The sequence below is a fragment of the Hirundo rustica genome, chromosome 5, assembly GCF_015227805.2.
Source record: "Hirundo rustica isolate bHirRus1 chromosome 5, bHirRus1.pri.v3, whole genome shotgun sequence".
Taxonomy (NCBI): domain Eukaryota; kingdom Metazoa; phylum Chordata; class Aves; order Passeriformes; family Hirundinidae; genus Hirundo; species Hirundo rustica.
Genome location: NC_053454.1, coordinates 64079112 through 64103578, shown reverse-complemented (window position 1 = coordinate 64103578; position 24467 = coordinate 64079112). Strand labels below are relative to the sequence as shown.

General features: G+C 42.4%; 1 protein-coding gene across 1 annotated transcript in view; it reads right to left on the bottom strand.

The window, feature by feature from the left end:
* Nucleotides 1-968: 968 nt before the first annotated feature.
* The window catches only part of SYNPO2 (synaptopodin 2), a 63759-nt gene continuing 40260 nt past the window's right edge, over nt 969-24467 (bottom strand). The window contains exons 2-4 of the mRNA XM_040065476.2: nt 13162-13313; nt 8186-8967; nt 969-5118 (exon numbers count right to left, since the gene is read on the bottom strand). Coding sequence (XP_039921410.1) covers nt 2903-5118; nt 8186-8967; nt 13162-13313 — 3150 coding nt within the window. The 3' untranslated portion in view covers nt 969-2902. The remainder of the gene's footprint in view (nt 5119-8185; nt 8968-13161; nt 13314-24467) is intronic.

Here is a 24467-nt window from a genome sequence, read left to right as displayed (position 1 = left end):
TGGCTTCTCTACACAATTAATTTCCTTGACATTTCAGCCACGTTTAACATTGTCTGTAGCTCTTCATCTGGATCCATGACAGTGAGCAGCTCAGTTTTCCTCTAAATATCAGCTTCACGAGAGATTACATCTTGGATAAACCTGTTACTATAGGCAGAGAAGTCTTTTGAAATATTAATAAGAATGAGAGACTTACCTGATTAGTAAAAAGTGCCTTGAAGCCAAGTTGGATCCAAGTCCCATGTGTGTAGAATGATGTGTATGTAGGAAATTGAATTCAGAGTTGGGCTTTGAATGAGATTTTCAAAAGATCCAAACCGAGTTAAGAGCACTAATATCATGGACACTTTTGTTTTTCACTCTTACTGGTGCTTTAAAAATCCTTCTGTCATTGTTCTAGGCTATATAAAATACTTGGATTTGAATCCAAGCGTAATGAAAATTCAACTTTTCAGCATAGATGCACTTTCTAAGCTCCTGTGTCTCATAGCCACAGGCATCAATATCAACACTTGTGGAGGAAGGACAAAACTGTTATAAATCTCCTCGTTAGGGAAATGTTCTTTTGGTGGTAGGGTGAACAACTACAGAAGTATGATTACAATTTAGAGATGTGCTTTACAGGAGGAGGCTAAGCAAAACCATGGAAGGCAATATGAGGCTGATTGGACTTCCGTGTCTCCTCACAGCACCACTCACCTTTGGTGGGGGATCTTTATTCCGAGTACATACCAGTGTCCTAAAGCCTACCTAAAACAGTGTGTGCAGCTCCAGATTGAACTTGGAAAGAGGGGAAGAAAGGAGGGAGAAAAGGGAAGAGAAAGGGGGTGAGGAAGGGGAGGGAGGAGATTTAATGCAAACAGGCTAGCATAGGGAATAGGCTTCCCCCAAAACTATACTGGCAGTCTGTACATGGAAGTGAAACAAAAAAATAGCAGCTAAACCAAAGAAAAAAAGCTGCAAACAGGCAGAGAGGAAAGAGACAAGTTTAATGATAGAAGAAAAGTACAGATATTGACAGTGGAAGAAGGGAGATCTCCAAAGGACTAAAATATTGCTACTTTCTATTTCCAGGTAAATGCAGTATAAATACTTCTCAAGTTTTCAATTTTTTTCCCCTATGAATTTCCTATCATTTTTCCGAATTTTAAGAGGGAGATGGACCCCTTGGTCGTTTTCTTCTAATGCAGTCAATATCCCAATCTAAAATTTAAAGGGAAAAGTAGAATTTTGGAGGTCCAAAATTTAGAGGAGTGTTTTTTATTGGTTTGGTTAGAGTTTGAATTCAGCCTGCTTTCTGCATGGGCAACCAAATGCATTCTTCTCATCCTTGATTGCAGTTTGAGTTACCATCATGGGACCAAAACACAGAGATTTTGTTCATACTTAGGAATGTTTTCTTCATCAAGACAGATAGTTCTACAAACCCTGCTATGATATACAAGGTCCATTCTCTGGTCTGTAACTAACTGAATGAGAGTTTAAACAAATATGCCAACAGATTCTGCCATCTTCATTCACAGTTATGCTTTAATCTTTAGCTTTACACCTGGGATGGATTTTGATTCCCTTAATTGTGAGAAACAGCAGCTTGTTTTAGCCCTAGCACCACTGATGCTGATGAAAGCCATGCTAAACTTCTCAAATATTCGCTCTATATTCACTGCAGGATCATTTAGTGCAATTCAAGACCACAGGCTCTTAAAAGTTTTCCCCAGTAGCAGTATTTCAATCCTAGTCCCCAGTATGACAAGTAAAAGATAAAAGAGCAGAGTAAAAAGATTTATAGTGGGAAGAAGCACTGTAAAGCACTGTGGAGGCCCAAGAGGAAACAATGAAATGTGTAGAAGAGGCCAGTAGGAAGACATGGTCATAATCATGGTTTCCTGGTAATTTCTGTGGCACAGACTACTCTGGGAGCAAGAATCAGCACTCTACCCTATAGGTAGCCCTCCAGTTCTCAGTTACTCTACTTTCACAAGAAATTCTTGCATTACTTTGCAGCTGCAAAACCCAGCTCACCTCTCTGACTGCTCAATAATTTTGATTTACAGGCTTCTCTCATACTTGCTGGGTTCAAGGCAAACTCTGGCTAAAAATATGCCTACATGTGGGATGTGAAACTTCCCCAAAATGGGAAATTTTAAACAATTTGTCCAGCTGTCTTTCCACCTCTTTTTAGTCTTCGTAACACTCCAGCATCTCTTATAGTTCTCTGTGAAATCACAGAGGCAATTCATGATTTTGGATCACAGCTGATCCACATAGCTTAAAAGCTAAGCCCCTGGCTGATCAGTGAGATTCCTGTGGAAGGACTTTTGAGCCAAGACAGATTCTGAGTGAATTCCATGAGGCTCTGTGCAGGCCAAAGATCTATCCACTTGTGCTCTGCTCGTGATCAGTCAGAGTCTAACACTGTATCTATTTTATGCTGTGTTAATAATACCTATTACTATTAGTTAATAAGACACTTCTTTAAAAAAAAAAAAAAAATCACCAAAGTCCTCAAATCCTTAGGTAATTAGAACACAGCTGGGGAGAGGGACAGGAAGAAAGCGGTTCTCTGTTCATTTGACATACCAGGAATATCGTTCACTGTTTCTATCGTTGTAGTCCTAAAGCAAAAACCTAGTGTCCTGCTCACCTCACACAATGGTACCTCTCCGTTTTAGGATGTCATGTCTATAAAGCACCTGATAAAATGCATAAATGTGCTAAAATTTTTGACCTATTTTGATTCCTTTAAAAAATTCAAACATTTTGGACCCAGATTGGAGGTGATACATCTGACGTTCTTAAAGTAAGCTAAGGAACACCCCTGGCACAGTCTGTGCGCCAGGCGACCACTGCAAACCAGCAGCCGACTGCAAGCAAAATGGACACTAAGTTTCTGCTGCCGCGTTCACTCGTGAATAACCGACGGCTTCCACACCTGTGCAGTGACGCCAGCTTTCTTGGCTGAAAATTTTGGCCTCGGAGCAGTAAACAAAGAGGACGTGGTGGTTTCTGGCTTAGAAAACGCCGAGCAGGCTGTGGGTGAATACGATTCATTTCCTGGGAGAGAGGCGTTTGACGGGAACGAAGGCTGGGTGCTGTAGGCCGGCACGGAGTACACGGAAGAAGGCCGGGCCCTTGTGGGAGAGCCAGCACCAGGTGGAAGGTAGGTAGGCAAAGGCAGCGTCTGCTTTGAAGTGGACAGCTTCAACGGCTGCTTCATGGCAAGGCTTTCCTTAGGAGGTTGGAAAGTAAATAAAGATGGATCAAGCTGGTAAGGTTGATGTTTCATAATATCCAAAGCATTGAGACCTTTCTTAGGTTTTCTTTTTGTGTTTTTGGTAGCAGCGGCGGCCTTAGAGGAGGGCTTGGTAGCAGCAGGAGGGTAAGACGGGCAGTGGATGGGATTATAAGCAACGGGTGGAGGAGCTCGGACATTAGATGAATATTTCCAAGAAGCTGGTAAAGATGGAGTTGGAGATGAGGCTCGTGCCATGTTTGCCTGCACAGTCTCTGAATCCACCACATACTTCTCCATTCGGGAATGCCTCCTGGCAAACAGCTGTGCTCCTTTCCCACTCATAGCTGGTGGCATCTCGAAGGGAGGCTTTGTTTCTCCAGCACTTGGGGTAACTGGTGTTGCCTTGGGGGCAAGGTTTGGGCTCGCCAGGCTGGCCTGAGGCCCTTTGAAAGGACCAGAAATGTCAAGAGTGCTTGGGGGATGGACGGGAGAATGAGGATACTGTGGAGATTTGGGTGGTGTAGGATACGCTGCCTGAGGTGAGGCTGGTGCTGGGAAAGAAGGAGGCTTGTTGGAAGCCGCAGCTGAAGGCGACCAAACTGGTGAAACTGGAGTACCAGCAGAAGGAGACAGCTTGAGTGAAGGCTTTGGGGCAACAGGAGGAGGGGCCTTTTGTTTAGATGCTTGAGTCTGCATGAAATTACAAGCTTCTGCTCCCAAACTGAGGTAGTCTTCTTCAGGTCCTGACTCAAAACCAGCTCCAGTCCCTTTTTTGCCCTCTGCATTGTGTACAAGGGACAGCAGGGCAGGATTAGGACTTACTTTGGGTGCGTCTTTGAAATTGAACATGGGTTTGGAAGTGCTCCTTCTCTTTGCCTCCTGCAGTATCCCAGTTCTTTTGGCTGGCACGGCAATCCTTTCGTCCCTGGACGCGATGTGTTCCGTGGGCTCGGTGGCTGCCCACGGGGGTGGGGCAGCCTTGCTGGCCACGGGAGCTGAGACAGGTCTGTAGAAAGCCTCGGCTGGGGGGCTGACAGAGCAGTAAGGAGGTGGTGCTGCTGCATCTGAAAGGGGACTGGTGACATTTCTTACAGGTGAAAATGGTGCAGCTGCTCGGTTTTGAACTCCAGAAGGGAAGGGTTTTGCTGTTTTATTCAAAGATGCTGGCTTTTGAGTTCCAGAGGACTGAAAAGAGAGGTTTGTGCCAGGCGCTAAGCCAAAGCCATTTTGTTGTACCACTTTGCTGTGATTCTGGCTCACATCTGTGTAGCTTTTGCTCACACAGGTCTGCTCTTTCGATATTTCCTCCTCTTTGGATTGATAGACAGAAGAGCTCACTTTCTGGAAGTTCTCTGTCACGGTGGTTTCCCTGTGCTCCTCTGTCTGTACTGTGCTTGCCTTCATCTCCTCTTGCTCCGCTGTAATCTGATCCATCCTCTGCCGCCTCTTGGCAAACATGAGGGCTCCTTTCCCTGTGCTGTCTGCAAGCGTCTGCATCTCCTCTCCACTTTTTGTCTTCTTTTCCACCTCGAGCAGACCACTGTCCCAGTCAAATGTCACGATCTTACCGTCCTTGTCAATGTCAGAGAAAAAATCTTCATCTATTTCCGACTCACTTGTTGCAAGCAAACTCACCTCAAAAGTGTTTTCCTTGTCCCCCTCTTCACCTTCGCCCTCTTCCCCCTCGTCCTCGTCACGTTCTAACTCCCCAGTCCCGTAGCTGACTAAAGTGTACTTCCTCGCCCTTTGGCGGCGCTTCTTGAACATCAACACCCCCTTGGAATTGGGGTTGGGAGCTGCCGTCAGCAGCAGTGCAATACTTTTACATTTAGATTTTGCTTCTTTGACCTGCTTCTCCGACAGGCTCTCGCTTCGTCGGAGCCCTGTGGAAAGAATCAAAGGGCAAATAAAATTCATGTGGCCCACAGAATTACAGGGAGATTAACAGGTGCATTTTCCTGTACTGAAATCTATTAAATATGAAAACATTTATTTTGTATGGGGAGTTCATTTTACTTGAGGTTTTCTCACAGTATCAGCTGTGTTATAAAATCCATACCCAGCGTTCCTTGGAGACATACCCGGGCAAGTTCAAAGGCTACATCAGTTTCTTTAGAACTCTCTTAGCTCAACAGGAGCATTACATGTGTCTTTATTTCTAGCATTCTTAATTTTTATGCCCAGCACCAACAGGCAGGTGATATTTTCTCATTTATCCAGTTTCTGGTCTGGTATTTTCCAAGTATTTGACCACAAGTTCCTAGGCTTACAGCAGCTATTCCCAGCTAGGCAGGCCCATGGCTGCTTTATATCTGAGACAAAATGAAACTGAGCAGATTCTGACAGTGGCAGCAGCTTCTGCCATTTTGGTGTTCATTTTACTCCTATAAATTGTAAACTTGCTAAAAGTCAGTATGCTACTCGGTATTAGCTGTTTAACAGCAAGTATACATCCAGAAGGGCATACACAGAAAATATTAGCATTAACTTTCCGACCCTTGGTAGATGTGGGAGTTTGTCCAGGGTGCTCAATGAAAGCAGGTTTCAGTCTTTTAACAGGCATTACTTGCCTGAGATATAAGTTCTGTAAGATATAACATATACTGGATATTTATCTTGGAAATGTGGCAAGAGTGAATACACGTTTAAGAACGGAACCAGGGAGACTCAACTAACTTCTCAAGGGTATTCATAGGAGTATCAATGACAATATTTCTGAAAACATAAACTACTGGTTTTCATCAGCTCATGTGAAAGAGGAACAGACACAGCTGCAAAGTTGATGGATACACTGGACATCCGTGTGACTGCTTCCTCGTAACGGGACATGGAGCATGTGCCTCATGGGGCAATGATAGTCAGGTGGTGTCCCTGCTGCTTTCCCTTCCTTGTACTCTACCACCGAATCTTATCAATGACAGCCTCAACAGCTCCTCCCTTCAAAAAACCTGGAATTTAATGCTATTCCTGACTAAATCAATAGTCACAAGGAAAAAAAAAAACATGTCTCTGATAAAAGAAAATAGAACAGCAAAATATTTGGTATCTTCTGCTGGCATAAATAAAACGGACTTATTAAAGAAGGCCATGCCGTGTGTTTTCTAGTCATGATCCTTCTCGCCATGTCAGTAGACGGAGTCTGATACTTCTCCTATTAAAGACAACTGGAGTTTTGCCATTATGCCAGATGACTGCACAACTGGATCAATGGTCCTCACAAGAATCTATAGAAGAGAAAAGAGCATGGCACCCAAACCAGCAAGCTATAATATTTTACTGTTGGAGAGCCGAATCACAAAATCTTTGGCTCAGTCCTGTGACAATCCAATTGCTTGCAATTGTCACTGAAGGTATTTTTCCAAAACTCTGGGTTTTAGTGTTAGAGTGCTAACTATTCAGGTAAACATAATCTGAATGATATTGACAGAGAAAATTTCTGTTAAAGAGATCAAACACCCATAATAAAAGTTCTCTAGGTCAGACTTAAAGACATTGTAACTCCTATTTTTGCAGAGAACATGCATAGTATTTGCTGCACACAGAGCATTCACTATGCCTGGCAATTTGTCTTTTCTAATGTGTAGATAGATTAATAATAATAATAATACAAAATTTTGTATTAATCAGTGGTTCCTAAGGATAATGACCCACTGCTAGCTTAGAAGAGACTGAGATTGTCATAGGTGGTGTGGGAAAAGGACAGGACTTCTGTTCTTCTTGCAAGAAGAGTTTATCACGTAAAAAGTAGTTCATTCTTCGTACTTTTGCTTTTTAAGACCGGCATTGCAAGTAACTCCCTAAGAAATGCAGGCACAGTCCCACAGTTGGTTCTGACTTTGCAGCCAAAATGTGAAGCATGTGCACTTTTCTTTTATACTTCATTCAATATGGCCAAAATATGTGGGTGGAATACAGACACTTAGGCATAAGTAACTGCCTAATCCACTTGCCAATGAGACACAAGTGGTTATCACGCTAAAAATATGCTTCCAGAGGAATTAGCAGTGGGTTAGTAGAGGAGTTCCAATGCTGCATATGAAATAGTTTGTTGCTACAGTATCTCACTGCACACATTCAAGCACCTTTGACATACTGCTACTAAATCCCCAGACAGGATTCTTTACATTGTTGGGAAGGAGCAAGCAACCAATAGAAAGGTCCCAGATGAATAAAATAACAAAGAAATAAATAGATTAATTAATAAACAATACATGTCTACACCCAGTTAATCAATATTGGCTCCAGTGACAAGTTTGCTTCCACGTAAAGGTCTTGGACACATTTTGAAGCTGACCTCTGGGTCTGGGAGTGAGGAGAAATAACATGTTCACTTCACAGTCTAGAGAAGGCTGACAAAACCAAAAGGATCATGTAACAGTTATACACATGCTGGTGTCTGTCAAGATCTTTTCTGCAGACAACATCAAGCTTTGCTGCTAGACTATTTTACTAACTTTTCAAAGCAGTGGCATGGCTTTGGTTTTAGATGATGCAAATGACAACGCAAAGCTTTTGCTATAAAATGAGAAACCCACAGGATTCACATAGACATGTGCAAGCAGCTTTTGTTAATATTTTACAGATTGCCACTGAATATGAGTTAGAAGACCAGCAGAGTTCAGCCCTTTCTGGAGATGTAAGTATTTTTAGTCGGACAAAGTCAGGAGTTAATTTCAAAGTGGAAGTCTACTAAGCAAAGTTATTCAGCGCAGTTAAGGCATGGGTACACTCTTGGCTCGTCACCAGGAGCATTGTATCACCCTGCAAAAATATATAAAGCTAGAACAGAAATATCATTTAAAAGAAAAAGGGAGAGGGAAAGTTAGAAAACTGCAGAAAAAAAATCTCTAAACATTTTTTTTTCCTAATGCATTCTAAATCCTGAAATTATATCTAAACCTACAAAAGATGCCCTCAGGCAGCGCAAATGATCGGATGGGACATACTCACTTGCGTGCCTTGCCCTGTGCTTGAGAGGTCTGTGCTCCTTTTCCGAGTGCTTGCTGTCTTCTCCCTGCACTGTGGCTTCTGGCGAGATTGCAAAAGAGAGGAGGGAAGGAGGTGCTTCTGACTGCCCTCCTTCTACTTGAGAATCAACACACCCCCTTTCAGACTGAGACCTGGGCGCTTCCTTTTCCCTGTCTGAGCAGTCTAGGATCACCTCCACCCTGGGGATCGATGGAGCTGCACCTTGGATCCTCTTGCTGCTGGAAAAGTGGACTACTTTGTTTGACCACTGGATGTTGCCCTCCTTCACACTCAGGGGAACTGCAATGAGGGGGCTGCTCCCGTCCTGTTGGGCACTGGCTCCTCTGCCTGAAGGGGGGCACTTTTCTGCCCCCAAGAGAGTCACAGCAGGAGCATTGGTGGCCTTGTGCATGTCCTCTGAGAGGGACAGCTGCAGCTCAACCATAGCACCTGGCCTTTCTTCTGTCGTCCCTCTGACAGCAGCCTCGTCTGTCACGATCACTGTGGGGGTGCCTAGCACTTTAGGAGGAATTCTGTGGCTTTGTGTGGTCTCTTGCTTTGTTTCAGAAAAGTGTGTGTTGCTTTCTGCTGCTCCGTGGTGAGTCCCACTGTAAATCTCTGTGATGCATAAATCTCCATGGGGTATCTCTTGCACTGCGTTCATTTGCAGTGTGGTGCTCTCCCCATAGTCCTCAATTTTTATGTTCTCGTGCTTCCCGTTTTCTCTTTCAGCATTCACGGTGTCATTTATTCCACTGGAGGATCTGCACATACATAAACAATTCAGGAAATTAAGCTGCTGTAAGCACAGCCATTGTAAATAGAGATACAGAAGCAATTTCTGCATAGTATTTCCCCACCCTAATTAATTGTTGCACTTTTTAGCAGGTTCACTTAGAAGAATTTTCCCAGAATGTAGGGATCTTAAATAGAAGCATCTTTGTATCTTTTGAAGTTCTTCAACTTAGCAGGGCAGTAAGTGGGAAATTACATGACACTGGTAAAGCTATGACCCCACTACTAACCTGAAATGTGGAATTGTATAATTCTTAACATCAGTGTGCTCTCACAGACACATTTCTGTTACAGGGCTTCCAGAGAAATGCTGCTGAGACTTTTGAGACAATACTTCTTCATATTTCACAGGTCCATGAGAAAAATCACCAGAGGAGTGGTTAATTTTTGGCTCTGTAGCCACTACTGCAACTGTTTTAGGCACCATCCTTACATGTGGTTCCTGTCCCAAATCATTCACTCTCTAAGGAATAGAGAAGTACTGAGTAAGGATCAGAGGGAGGGAAATAAATATTTGAAATACACATTCAAAGAATTCCTGTGAGGATCATCATCCTTATATATCATGGATTAATTGAAATATTCTGGGTCCATTACAATGATCCAGCATAAAAGGGTAGTGAACCTATACAATATTTCCTACTTATTTAAAAAGATATTCTTTCTAACTGGAAAATGTTATTCTTGCTTGTGAAATTTACAATAGATGTCAGTGTAGCTCCTTTTTCTAAACTATTAATTCCTCTGGCCCAGTTAAGCTGATTTACTGCTGTTAGGACACCTGGTGTGCTATTTAGCTCCTTCTTTTAATGCTCTGGACCATATAGACTGCTATTAATTTGAGGAGAAACCTTCTCTGTACAGCAAGGCTGCAGCATGTTATTAAGAGTTCCTACCTGCTAGAAGGTAGCAAAGCACATTTTTAAATCAGGGAAGCGGCGGCTGTCCCCAGTAAAGTATTAATATCAAGTACTATGGAGATTTTTGAAATCAAAAGCAGCCCTGGCTATTCCGAGACTTTGGAACCCCCTAGAAATAAAGGTTGGAAGAAGCAGCAGAAGGAATAAATCTGTCAGTGTGCTGAAGAAACTTCAATATCGCTTGCTTTTTAGGCATGCAGCGTACTGCTTGTGGCAGTCTGGGTCTGCCTCAAACAGCACAAAATGTGTAACACCCATTTCACCACATATGGGACTCGGTAAAGGTCAGACAGATTTTAATTCAGGGAGCTCCTTGTGAGTGCTGCTGGATCCCATCGGATGATGCTGTTTGGATGATCAATTGTACTGCCCTCCAGCACAGATAAATTACAGAAATCTGTAAACATTTCCTTGTAAGATATGGACTGGGGGCTGGGCCAGCTAAATGTTAGCCTTTATTGGTAGCTGAATGATTGTGTGTATGTGTGGGAGAGAAAGATTTCCACCTTAAAAGGCCCTTGCTACATATGGATATACTTCTACTCTATATAGACATAACTGGGTGTCCTCTGTCAAAAAGCAGAATACCGGGTATGATCTCCTTTTTGTCATTTCAGATTGTGTTTTGTCAAATTATTGTTTCTCTTTCAGGCCTTTCCAGCTCACTGCAGGAACAGCAGTGTAATTCCAGGAAGGAAGCAGAACTCCCGGAGTCAGTGCAGCAGGGTTTGTCGCAGGCTCATGTTTTACCCCCTACATGGTGTATTTCATGTCAGCATGTGCTGAGCACTACCTGCTTCCCCCTAGAAATGTTCTCTCCAGACTCAGCAGTGGCCAGGAGCTGCTAGCACTGGTGTGAGAAGGGCAGGCTGGCGTTCTGGTGTCTGTCCCCTCTCTCCACCTTTGTTGGATCCATGTGCCCGGCATTTGCCGGGAAGGTCAGTGAGATGCTCCCCCACATGGCATCTGGGAGTGCCCGCTCTGCAGGGTGTCACTTTCCTCTCTTCCTGTAAACCGAGCATTTTCTGGGCACTGCTGCTCGTCAGTAACTCACTGTGGCTTACAGGGCATTGGGAAAACTTTTGGTCAACATCAAAGGCCAAGTAGCATTTTAAAAACGACTTTTAAAGGCCAATTTTCCTCCCAGTAAGATCTGTAAGAGCAGAATTAGGGCAATGATTAATACCTATGAAAATTGCATCCTTCATGCAAAAGGTTCAGGGATAGCCAGGAGTTTTCCAACGGAAAATATTCTTCCCTGCTAACAAAAGATTCTTAGATGTAAAGATCACCAGTAGAATACCACTTTAGTTATTCTTTCCTCATGCTTTCCAGCATTTTCTTGAGGTGGCTGCTGAGAATTGGCTACTCAGGAAAGGAAGGATTTGCTACTCGTTTTTCTCAAAGGATGCTAGGACACTTCCTGAAAAATCCTTCTGGGCTTAGTGCTAAGAGGGATAGTACCCACAAACGAGGTGGGAGGGGAAGAGAAGTGCTTCAGTCCATTCTCCCATACCTGGGAAAATACAGACAGCAGAGGCTGGGATTTGGGGGAGATGAACTGATGAGAAGAAATTTAAAGATTCTCAACAGTGAGTTTCTTTAGAACATTTTAGTCATTTTCAGAGTGTTGAGCTACTGCAATTTCCCTAACATTTCTGACATGGTTTCATTCCATAAAACACTGAATTATGTGGTATAAACACTCTGATTTTCAGGACATGATTTGCTGTTCACCATGCATTCAGGCAGGAGCAATGGAGAGTCCCTTTCAGCACCCTGTGGCCTTCAGACAACTGAAATATCAGTTATGGAACAACAAGAGGCAGGAGTCAAAGTATGTGGAGCTATTTCTACGCCTGAAGAGAAGACAGCTGGTCAGCCACAAATATTCTTACCAGCGCAGTTCCAATAGCCACATTATGAATTAAAAAGAGAAGAATGCAGCTATCACATGAGGAACACTCAGCTGGTCCCCTGCTGAACCAGGAGCAGGAGCTGTGCACTCTGGGGAAGGTAAGCTCTAATCCTCAGCTCCCACTGTCCTCCTGCTCCTGTCGCACTGATCCATTGCTCAGGCCCAGACAACATGTACAGACAGGCCACGCAAAATGTCTGTTATAAATAAAATGGGCACTCCTTGAGAGCATCTAGGTTTGAAGGCAGACGGTCATTTTGAACTTCTAGGCTTGAGGAAAGCTCCTTTGTGCAGGTTGTAGGAACCATGAGGAATTTCACATGCTGTGTAGACATCCCTGGTAGCCAGAAACGAGCGCCTGTTTTCAGGGACACTGCTCTGGTAGCTGTCATGATGAATCCTGATCCTTTCCTGGTCCTGCCTGTGAGAGGGAGCTGCAGTAGCTCTGGGGGGAGCCTTAAGTCCTTACAAGGAGTGTGGGAGTTTCAAGACTTTTCTTACTTCCACTGAAGAAAACTGAGAGTTCATCCTGTCTGAATTCACAGCCTGGGGAGAATGTGCTTCACTGTAGGTGGCTCTGAACTCAGGTTGCATTTATCACACTGATGACAATTTCTGAGCGGGCATTGGAATAGGTTGATATTCAGTGAGCAGTAATGCTGGCCTGCTTGCAAGTTTGCCTAAAGCTTCTCTGCTCTAAGAAACTCGAAGCATTTTCAAAGAAAACTGAAATTCCCTCTCACTATTTCACAAAGACAGAAACTGAGACCCAGAGAGTTGTGACTTCCCCCACCTCATCTAGTGAGGTGATAACAGCTACAGAAATAGAATTCATGACTTCCAGACCTTCTCCTCCTCCTGACCACTAACACATTTTGCCACCCAAGAAGACCATTTGCCATGTCATCATCAAGGCATATCTGGGTAACACAGTTTCTCCATCCAGCCAGCCTTTGTGTTTTGTAAGCCTCACTTCCCTATCTGTGGGGAATAACAACACTTCACTTCTTCAAAGGGGTGCAGAGAATAACTGAGCTCCAGGCTCTGCAGTATGCATATATGGTAGTGGACACCTTGCAAGTATTAATACTCACATTTGCAGACTGTACTATTAATTCTGTGCCTGACTGCTGCTGTTCAAATTATATACATTAATTCCTTCAGCTCAAATTCTCTGTATTCCGTTTCCATCCAAGCAGCTACAGACATTAACAACAGGGCTATCAGAACCTCCCAGTATAAGTCTGAAAAACGAGTGTGCTCAAAGCCAGCATTTCCCAGGTGTTTCACTGAGTTGCACCAAAGCATCCTGAGCATTCCTGTACCTCTTGATAAGCAGCTGCAGGACGTCAGTCAGGCTTTCCATCAGAACAATGATTTCAGCATAGGTCAGGTCTCCACAAGGCTTCCCGTTGATAGACACCACCTCATCCCCCTCGCACAGTCCAGCCTTGGCTGCTTTGCTTTTGCTGCGAACCTACAAGGAGTCAAAGACAAATTCCAAACGCACAGTTAGCATTCATTTGAGAACAGCAGCAACCATGTCCTCAGCATGCTTTCTCTGTTCAAAAGGATCAATAATATTGATCAAAAATAAATTTGCGGTAACACAAATTAATGACTTGTCTCAGCTGAGGTTAATACTGTTCTGGCCAGGAATAATACAAAACCTTCTGCTCTACTGAACTTGCGAGCTAGGTGTCAAACAGGCTGCATTAATTCTTTTAAAACTGGGGGACATGGAAGTTTGGGACAGACAACAATCAACTGATCAGAATTTAGCAGAACTGCAAAACCCCCCTCATTAGTTTCTCTGAAAATGAAGATTTACTAAGAGCTGAAATCTGCACTGAGATTGTAAAAGAAGAGTGTGTAAATTCAGGCCTCTCTGGGCAGAGTATCAATATCTACATGCTGGTCACTTTATCCTTAGATGTCCAGCTGTAGTTTTAGTCTCCAGACTAGAGACATCTGCATCCCTGGAGAGCCTAAATCCATGTTTAGTCATGTGAGTAAGTGTCCACATTTATTAAAGCACGCCTGTTATGGTCTAAACTTCCCCGTTAAGTTCTCATTCAAGAACCCTGTGCAGCTCAGTTTTTGCAGTTTCACTCCTTTTTCCACCGGCAGTGTGTTATAACTTATCACAGTCTTTGCATAACAAAACCCAGACAGCTCTAACACCACTCAAGGTATGCCTACAGATGATGGCTATTTTTGAAGTACATATTTGGCAAAGAGTGTGTTATATTAACCAGGATTCTTGCACGAGTCTATTTTAGAATGGCATATACATGTAAAAGGGCTGGCCTTGAGTTCTTGGATCTCAGTCTTCTACCTATTGGTGTGAGCACTTTGGCCTTATACCATATTCAGTTGCTGGTTCTGTGCATTACCCTTGTTAGTTCTCATAGTGTTTTCTTGAAATGTTTTTGAGAAGCAGCATTTCTACCACACTCACAGTAGCAGAGTCAGTCCCTGCTGACCCTAGGGCAGCTACTTCTGATACACTCTGGATGTGAGGGTGGAACTGCCCCGCAGACCCATGGAATTGTCCCAGATTCTCTGGTAAGCCACTGGGCTGGTACCTAAGGCACATGTCAGAAAGGAAGTTCCTTAGAGTCAGGATGATGGGGGGCACAAGAGTAAGAGTGCACATTTTTCTGTGGCAGGGCCACGATATCTATCTCTGCTATTTCAATTTACACATTCCCATGTGTCATGTTATGGCTCTGGGAGCAGCGGAGGAACAGAAGCTGGGTGCATACAAAAGCCAGTTTCTACCTTGCAGAGTTAACATTTACAAATATGGAGTGGTATGCTGCTCTGTTTATCTCCCCTTGGACTAGAGCATAAACATCCTTGTGCCTTGGGAAGAGTTGTCACTTCAAACACTGTTTAGAAGGTTTTGCTTCATATAAGCGTTAGCATCTGGGTTGAGGTTTAGTTACTGTCTTTTTTGAAATAGGAGGGTATGCTATTAAAATTTAACAAGACATCCTTGGCCTGAATGTAAATATTTAATGTAGAAGCCGTGAAGAATTTTGAGTGGCCTTTTCTCAAAAAATCTATAAACATCCATTATAGAAACCTGTGAACTCTGAAATAGCATAATGTGATGCCTAGATTATGAGAAGAAAACTTTTTTTTCTTTCTTTATTTAGTGTTTGAGGGACTCCTTGGTGGCATTAAAAAGAAGAAGAAAAAAAACCCAACAAAACAAACAAAAAACAGAGAAAGGGATTGATCTTCCTTTCAAAGTTCTTAAAAGGTTCTCTCAGTCCATTCTTCTGCCGTGTGAATTGTTGACAGATCATAATTCTGAGATATTTGAAACCTCATGCAAAAACACCCTCCCAAATTTGAGCCAAATGTCTATATAAAATCACCTCAGTATTAACTTTTGTGTGTGTGTGTTTCTGTTTAGCTAATAAAAGAGAAGAGAGTGCCCCCAGAAAAAAACGGGCAAGGACAGATTGTGTGGTAAATTATAGCAGGTTGCTTCTAGGATAGAATATCCCATCATCATTCGTGTTATTTCAACCTCGGCATAACACCCACTTGCTCAACAATATGTAGACTGCTTTGCCAGGCAAGCTGTAATTGTTTCTGGCTTTGTTTATTTGTTTTCACTGGAAACCCACAAAAATTAATAAAAAGTTTACTCATGTAAACTGAAACTTTTCATATTTCTGGGGAAAATAATATAAATAAATAAATAATAAAGGAAAAAGACCCACCCAGAACAACAAAATTCCAAGAAGATTTGTGGAGAGAAAGATCTCCCTGGTAAAATATGTGTTCAGTGGACAATTTCCTCTCAAAGCTTTGGCAGAAAGCCTTTGAGAAGCCCACTGGGAAACAAAAGATGCTTTTGTTAGTAGAAATGCAACTTGGTCACACAGGGGACAGTGAGACATCTTTATCCAGTTCTTAGGAATTTAAAGCAAAGCATATTTGGTTGTAAAGCAGGAGAGATTCTTACAAAACCATTGTTTGCTCTTGCCTCATAGTGCAGCCCTGGCTTTCTCAGGTACTTTCTTCTCCTATGCACTTGGAGTTGAAGTGCATTTTCCCATAATATTTTTTTATTTGAACGGGATCTCACCAAAAGAAAAATAAGTTTGGAAGTATTTTCTTTGTTTTGGCTACAATATACCAGTATAACACAGCAAAACTGGGCCAGTGCTGTTAGTGCTGAACCTGTCAAGATACCAGCTGCTACTGGGCATCCTGAAGAGCTCCACCCCATTTTCAGCTGGTGCTGCCTCTCTTGCTTTCCTGCTCCCCCTCAGTCAGGACCCTTTTTTACTCCATGTACCTGAAGTGTGTACTTCCTTTTTATTCCCAGATTTCTCCTGTATCCAGAATTTCCTGAAATCAGGGGTGCCCTTTGCTGACTAAAATGTCAAGTGCTGAGCAATTCCTCATATCCACAGAAATATTAAACTTAGGAGAAAACTGTTCCATGCTATGTGAAGAACTTAGGCTGAATGTTCACTATTATCTGAGCTCCCCAGGGGATCCAGGACCCCCTGGCACCCGTTAAGAGGCAGCAGGGACTGGAGGCTGTCCAGAGACTGCTCAGGAGGCTCAGTGAAGGCTTCAGGTGGAAACTTTGAGGGAGTAAGGTCTCACTTGCTGTGCTGTGCTGGCCTGGTGAGAGATCACCTGGTGAGAGATCACCTCCCAAAGACACAGGCATGTGGGGAAAGTGCAGGACAGGAACTTTGGTGGTGGCTGTGGGATACTGCTGGGGCTGGAGAAGCCATGGGTGCCCACAGCAGATGGCCGTTCCAGGCAGTTTCTTAACCAGTAAAAGAAGAATAAATGGATGGACACACAGTGGCTGTGCTCATGAAAGTGCGGTGAAAAGCGGTAGTTTTAGAGAAAGCAAATGGGAGGGCCCAGCCTTCATCCTGTGTATGCTTTTAACTTAAACTAGATCAAATCTCCCTCTGCCAACTGGAGACTCCTTCCCACGTTACTAGTTCTCCTTTGATTTAATCTGAAAGCACTCCAGTTGCAACCCAGAACTGTTCCATGCTATGAAGCAATGTATGGTAAATCAGGAATAACAGAGAAATTTGCTTCAAAAACTGTTATCCTGATGGAGCTATAACGCTGGAGTAGGTGCACCTGTTACTTGTTGTGGCTGCAAGTGGACGCACAGACAACAACTGGGGCCCAGCTGACCAGCTGATGATTTTGGGTGCATGTCTGAGCCCTATAATAAGCAGATCAGAGTTGAGGTATGTTGAACCTCGTAGCAAGGTCAATGAGTTGTAGTTTAAAGTGAGGCAAATGGACTTGAGGACGCTCTGCAGTCCAGGTTTTCTATTGGCACAACAAAGAATTATTAGGATGTTTCATCAGCTTGGTTTTGCCAGTGACTTTTGGTAAGGATGATGTGTGTCTTAATCTTGTCTTGGAGTTCAGTATATTCTGGAGCTAGGAGTACAAACTTTTATCTGGGATATGTGTCTAAGTGCTGTGCATCAGGTATAGCCTGACTGAGCAACCAGTCTGAGGAAATGAGCAATATGACCATGAGCAGAGTCCATTTAGCCTACAATTGTATCTAATAAAATAAGAATTATGTCTCTTTAAAATATGCATATATTTGCACAGCAAAATTCTGAATTTAAAGCAAGCTTTCTGAACCCAAGTTATTTTCAGAACTATTTACTCAGTCTTTTTCAGTTTGCCAGTGGCTTTTAAACAGCAGAACAGGAAATATTGCCACTGGATGTAGGGAAATATCCTTCTCTGTGATTTCAGGCCTCTTGCTCATACAGACAGAGTAGTTTCTTTCGTTGAGGGGCTGCCTCTGGAAGAGCCTATTCAGTTGAATATCCTGTCTGATTCCTGAAGCCTCATTTGAGCTGCTGTAGGCTCTCAAGATTTGAAGGTTGTTTCTTGTGAACCTTATTTTACATGTGTATTCTCAGTGGTAGGTTTGGGTCTTTGGTGGCTGGCCTTGTGTTCTGCTGTGGTGAAATATGTTGCCCAAAATAGCAAGGCTTACCAGGCAAGGGACTTCCATAGATCAATTGTCCATCCTCATTTTCGTTTACTACTTTTGTTATGTCAACTGCAAATTTTACCAGCACTGACTTTGTGTTTTCTTTTAAACTGGGGATTTAACATCAGTACCAAAGGTCATGTCCTTTGACTACTGTTATGCCCTTACTGAATAATGATTCCCCAGATTAATGTTACCTTCTCAGACCCAACAGCTAGCCAGCTTTTAAAGCAGTAATTTTACTACCGTAGCAAACTGTGCCCTTTGATGTCTTCTTGTTATCAGTAATGCAGAAAAGTGTTTAAGAAATTTCTATTAAATAGCCTTTTTAAAGTATTCATTAACCTAAATTTTGGGATTAGTACCCTTACTCTGTAGACCTAACTAACTATTACCTAATAGTGACATTGTTTAAATGTGCCTTGTGTTGAGGTTTTTTTAATTGTTATGTTGTATTGCCAGAGATATAAAATGGTAAAGAAGCAGAGAAAACAGCTATGCAGGAAAGAGGGGCTGGGGAGGCACTGCTGCTTATTTTGATATTCATGCTAATATTAAAGCAGTAAGTGTTTGATGCACTCCTTTCACAAATAATATTTTCTCCAAAAGAAACAACTTACACTTTACCTTTGACACCCTGAATACACTTCCAATGTTTCTAAATCTATTTTTTTAATATATGGTCAGATACCTTAACTCTGAGAGAAAGTATTATTAAGTTAGGAATCCAAGTTAAAAGGGGTTATTCCATGTAAAACCATCACATTTATGCATCAGAAATAACAATGAAGTCAACTGATTTGAATATGGCCTAGTCCTGGCCATAAAAGAGGTGGTGATTCAAAGTGATTGAATAGATAGGAGAAGTGATGAAGTGTTCAACAGTCTAATTAAAGGAAGTTGTATTCTGCCCGCTGACTAAGTGACAGATAGTACTACACGTGAAAGTACACAAAGTATAGTGGAGCTCAGCTTTGCCACCTAACTAAGTACAAATTAATGTCACAACAATTAAAAGCCTGCCTGTTAATTGCTGCAATAAATTTAACGTGTTTTTCTTAAATATGTTTAAGGCCAGCATAAATATATTAATGTATTCACTACTTAGCTTGATTTTGTCAGACATTAGCTCATACTTTCCAGAAGGTATTTTTTCTCATTAATTGATTAGCTAAGTGTTAGTCATGGAGTTCAGGATCAGAGATCAAAGATCAGTGTGCGCTGTAGACAGTATTTAAAAAAAAAAAATCCCAAAACCCACTAAAAAGGGCACTTCATCTCTTCTATTATAAACCCTACAGCAAAGGCATGGCTGGTAAATGTATTTAAATATATTTAAAAAGTATCTGTCACTCTAATAAAATGAACAATGTAGAGTGCTTTGCTCTGAGCAGGAGGCAGAAGCACTCAGAGGTACAATTGTTAGTGTATTAGTAGTTTAACTTGTATGAAGTTAGGGAATTAAAAAAGAAGTTACAAATCAAATTAATACAGCCACAGTTTATAAATAAGGCTCTAGAGCTTTGTTTGGCAAGGGTTATTCCTGCAGGAGTCCTTTGGACAGAAAAGTAGCCTTCAGTTAGTGAGCTTCTAGGGGGTTAGATATGAAGGACTGTACAGTAAGTTAAGCCTAGCTCCTAATGTGCTTGGGTTTTTTAGGGATCTCCGTAGACCCTTTAAATAGCTCAGAGACTCCAGGCTGGTAAACAGTGCTATTGCTAAATCAGAGGGGTGATGAAGGGACAAGCTCACCTCCCCTTGTTTTCTCCATGGTTTCTGGTGGGGGGTTTAGGTCAAGCTTAAAATGAAAACATCCAAATGTATTTCCACCTTAACACTTTCTTCCCCATTCCTGAACACTGCCATCACAAATTATAGAGCGGGCTGTGTAAAAAATGTGTCTCAAGGGGAAAAAGTGCCCATACACGAGAAAAGCTTGAAGACCTTTATCTTCTTAATTTTCTCTTTTAATATGTATATAAAGAGAAAGTAGCTGTCAGTAGACAGATAGCGATGAGCAGAGAGGAAAGAGTCATCAGATCTTCGGGAAGGGAATTTGAGCCACTTGGAGATTTAACTGAGTAATGGCAGAAGAGTTGAGGAGTTCCTTGAGAGGTTTTAAAAGCCATATAATTAGGAAATATTCTTGACTAGAACTCTTGTCTGGGCTTTGCATCCACATCAATTCATTGGAAATATCAGGTTCTGGTCTAAACTGAAGGCATTTTTGGCAGGACAAGGCTCAAGCTTATGGATTGCATTTTGAGCAAAACGGATGAAATGCTATTAAGGTAACAGTGTCATTGACTGGAGCTGGAGTCTGTATACAGACTCCATGATGGCTGCATGCATTTTGCTCTTATAAAGGGCCTCTTTAGAGCTGGCATACGAAATTTTAGTCTGCTTTCATCAGCTGTGCCTGTACTTGAGCATGAGTCTGCTGCGTGGTGTGGCTCGAGCTATTTGCATCTGTGCTGCCTGGAGGTGACTTTGAGTCAAGCTGATTCCAGTTCTCATTCTCTCTGGACTGAATTCCTCTACCAATTTCGCTGCTTTCTCTCAGAATCAGTCAGGGTAAGAGCCACAATGTAAAAGCTTCGGACAGGCAAATGCACTCGGATTGTGAGATCCATCCCTAACTCCTCTGAATGTATGGAAATGCAACAAGGAGCCTTACCCCAGAGCTAAAACTCAAGTGCTGTGACTTTAGCTACCATAAATATAGAAAATATGAATAGAGTTAGTTTGAGTATAAAATACTTTTCTATATTTTACCTTGAAGGCTCTATGTTCCCTCCTTTGGGGATCATATGCAGGATTTACACAGTAAGACTAGTGAGATGATCCAAATGCCTGTTAATTAACTGGGTTAAACAAAGATGCTTCTAAGTTATTTCACAAATGGTTTTCCTGAGAGGAAGCTTTGAATAATGAAGTATTTTTGCCTTGTAAGGTATGCACAGAATATTTCCTCTCACCAAATTCTTCCTGGTAGCAGGATAATGATATTGGGAATTGGACAGTTCAGGCCATCCTTATCTCCTTCTGGTCTTAAGGGAAACTTCCTGGAGACATCCAATTTCATGTCTGTCTTTAAAGGTAATTATCTTTCTAAATGGGTTATGAGACAAAATAACATTAAAGACATCAAAGGCAAAAATAGTTAATATGTCCAGACATAGTTTTATTACTAAATGTTCAAAAAGTCTTTCCAGAAGGGGAGGTAGGATATAACTCTTTGAATGCACAGGAGCGCTGCCATTGATTATCACTCAGATCATCACTGGAAAAATTGAACATTGTTGTAATATTATAGCAGCTTATGGCAAAATAGGAGATCTAGGATGCCAGGCCACATAAAACAAAGGTACTTTTTAACTTTAAAATCCATTGATCCCACTGCAAAGGTTCTGGCTTTACTTAGCAACTCACAGCTAAAGCAGACCTTTAATCATGGTTTGCTCATGTACAAGTCCATGGGACATTGTTGCAGAGGGGAGAGGGTACCAGGTTCTGTCTTCAGTTCTTCTGCTGCACTGCCCATGTGAAATCACACTTCTTGATTCTGGATCAGTTTGGTGACTGTTGTCTCCTCCTTCCCACAGTGTCAGAAGTACTCACACAAAAGTTCAGTTCTCCACAGCGTCTATTTGACAAAAGCAGTTTGGTAGAACTGCCCACATTCTGTTCTGGGAGGGTTACAGAACCTGTTTGGCCATTTATATATTGACGGAGCACTTGTGCCGTTTGGACCCAGAGAGCAGACTGATCTCAGTGAAAAGAAAAGCCTGCTCAAATTCCCAAAAGCCTTGCCTAATGTACTGGTGTATCATCTTCCTGGTGGTTGCCTTTTTCTGGCAGAAGTCCAAAGCTGGCAGCTGAAGAAGGGATGAGATAATAACCTCTGAAATATTGAGCTGGTATGCTGGCGACGCAGCAGATTTCCCAACAATGAGCTTGGGTGTACAAGCGCCTGAAGTCCGCTATTCGTTTTGTACAACAGATCCAGTGCACAGCCTTTCATGGCACGTACTGTTGCATTCTTGTAGTTGGTGTGTCAAAACTAAAACTTTTTACCGTGATTTTTTGCCACAGGGGAACGTGTGACGAGGAGAGGAATGATGCCATTGCTTTTCACTTGGGTAGCTGTGCATTGTCTGCTCTATTTCCATTCCCCTTTTCTTCTTGCACTGCTTGAGCAGTGGCTGGCTGTATGCTTCCTGCCTTATTTCAAAGTCCTAACCAACTTTGATCTCTCCATGGACACTGTAGCTATGTTTTCATTTCTTCCTTCCCACTGCTCCCCATGCAGAGAGAGAATTGAGTTGTCAATGCTTCTTAGGGACTGAGAAAATAATGCACCTTTACTGAGTGCTTTAGTATAAAGGTAGAATCAAAAGCCTTTAACTGCAGTATACCTTATGTTCTGGAGATTAGAATTTCTATAATGATAAGGTTAAGGGAGAATAAATAGAGATCTACAATGTCTTTACTTTCTGTGACTGAACAGTTGGAGGCAACAAGTGCTCCAATAGACAGTTCTTGTGATAAGTATATCCACTCCCTAATCTGGGGCTGAGCTCTTGTCACTGATGAGTAGAGGAACAGCAATGTGCTTGCAGTATCTGTACGGTCCCAAGAGCATATGCTGGGTGTTTCCAGCAGGAAAAGGGCCACATTTCTTACACCAAAATGCAGTCAAAGCACAAGTAAATAGAAGGTAAAAGACAAAACCTGTCACCTAAAAGTACTTACCTGTTGCTGGTGGTAAGAGAATGACGGTATGTAATATATGCACACTGTTACAAAGAGGATATTTCTAGCCTAGACTTGTGGCTGCTGGGAGAAAACAGCAAAGGTATGTGAGAAGTAACTGAGCCCTTCAGTTTCTTTAAAAAAAGAAATTGGTTTGCTGGAGGTCTTTGTACTTTCTCCAGTTTAGTCCAAAGCACGTTTATGTAATTTGATGCTTTGACTTGTGACCTGCCTTTCAGATTAAACAACATTTGAGGTGGGAGATGCAAGGGGTGTGAGGGTTTTTTGGGGTGGTAGGAGTAGGGGGGATGACTGGCTTCTCAGTGACACACAGCCTATAAATCCATCGTGCTGGCAGGCAAACGAGCCACTCAGTTTACTGGTGTACACTTTGTCAAATCCACTCATTCCTAGCTCCATATCCTGTATCAATTACTCTGTTCTGTGTGGCTCCCCTGTCTCATTTTCACTCCATTGGTCACCTGCCCAAATTCTCTTGATGCAGGGGGGACGGGGAACAGGCACAGGAGGAAAGACAGGAGGGTTCTCATTACAAATCTGGATTTGAGGCAACACATTCAATCCTTAAAGCAAAACTACCCTGGTGACAGCTAAAACGTTCAGTCTCCCCAGTCTATTCCCCGAAATGGAATTGTTTATTACAATCCCTTAACATTATGTCATGAGCTTGCAAATACATGAGCACGGCATACGATCATCCTCTCGAAAGTAATAGCAAAGGCAGCAAGAAGGTACAAATGCGGTCTTACAGGTTTCTGTTTCAGCGAGGGCTGTAGCTATCACTGTCAATGATGTCAAGGTTATCCTGAAATGTGTGCCCAGTGATGTATTTCTTGCTACTTGCCTCACTGCTGAGGCAGCGATTCAGTCAACACCATCAGGATCATGCAGAGGTAACTGGAAGCTTTGCCTCAGTCCCAGTGGAGAAAGCAGTGGCCCTATGTTTATTGTGGGAGCTTTCTGTGTGTACAAAGCTCAGCAGAACGGGGCCAGATCTCAGATTATGAGGTACGGGGGCTTTGGTGGCTATTAGCATAAATGAGAGACATTGTTCAAGGAAACCAAATAACGTGAGCATCTGGTAAAGGCAGCATCTAGATAATATACATTAAACAGCTGTTGTGTTATGCATCAGCAAAGTGCCCAATGCCAAATAATCTTCACAGGAAAGCACAGTCTTCCAAGTCATTTGAGAAGTATGAATCAAACTTGTGATTGGCCAAAAGTGGCCCAAACTCAGCTGAGGGCTCCATACAGGGACTGTGGTCCAGCTCCCGGGGCTTGTGGTCATCTTTACCCGGACTGTTCAACAATAATAAAACTTAGGATTAGTCTAAAGAAAATGGTCTTCTGTGAAAGCTGCTAAGTTTATTTACCAGGATTTCACATGAAACTCCACCATGTTGCTCTCTCTTGAACCGTATCTATTCCTTTTACTTCTCAAAATAAATCAGCTAGATTCAAGATTCCCAACTTCCCAGGAAAGTTCTTATTGACAAATTTCAAAGCTCCCTGTTTCACTGAATTTTCAGTCTTTGCTGACATTTCTCTAATTGCTCGATTCTTCATATCTTAGGTAGTGTACAAACATATATTGACTAGTAGCTTTAGCCATGAAATAGAGTTTCAGAGAAGCCTTGGGAGACTCACAACTTAAACAAACAGTCAAAGAAAGCATGCAGAATCAATTATCATCCTTTTAATTTCCTTAGCATGCCTAATGCTTAGGGTGCAATATTTTGAAACAACCTTTTAAAACTGAAGCAGTCTCAGGCCAATCTACCTTGGTGTTTACGAGGACAAGCTCTTCCAAAGCTGGTGAATGTTCTG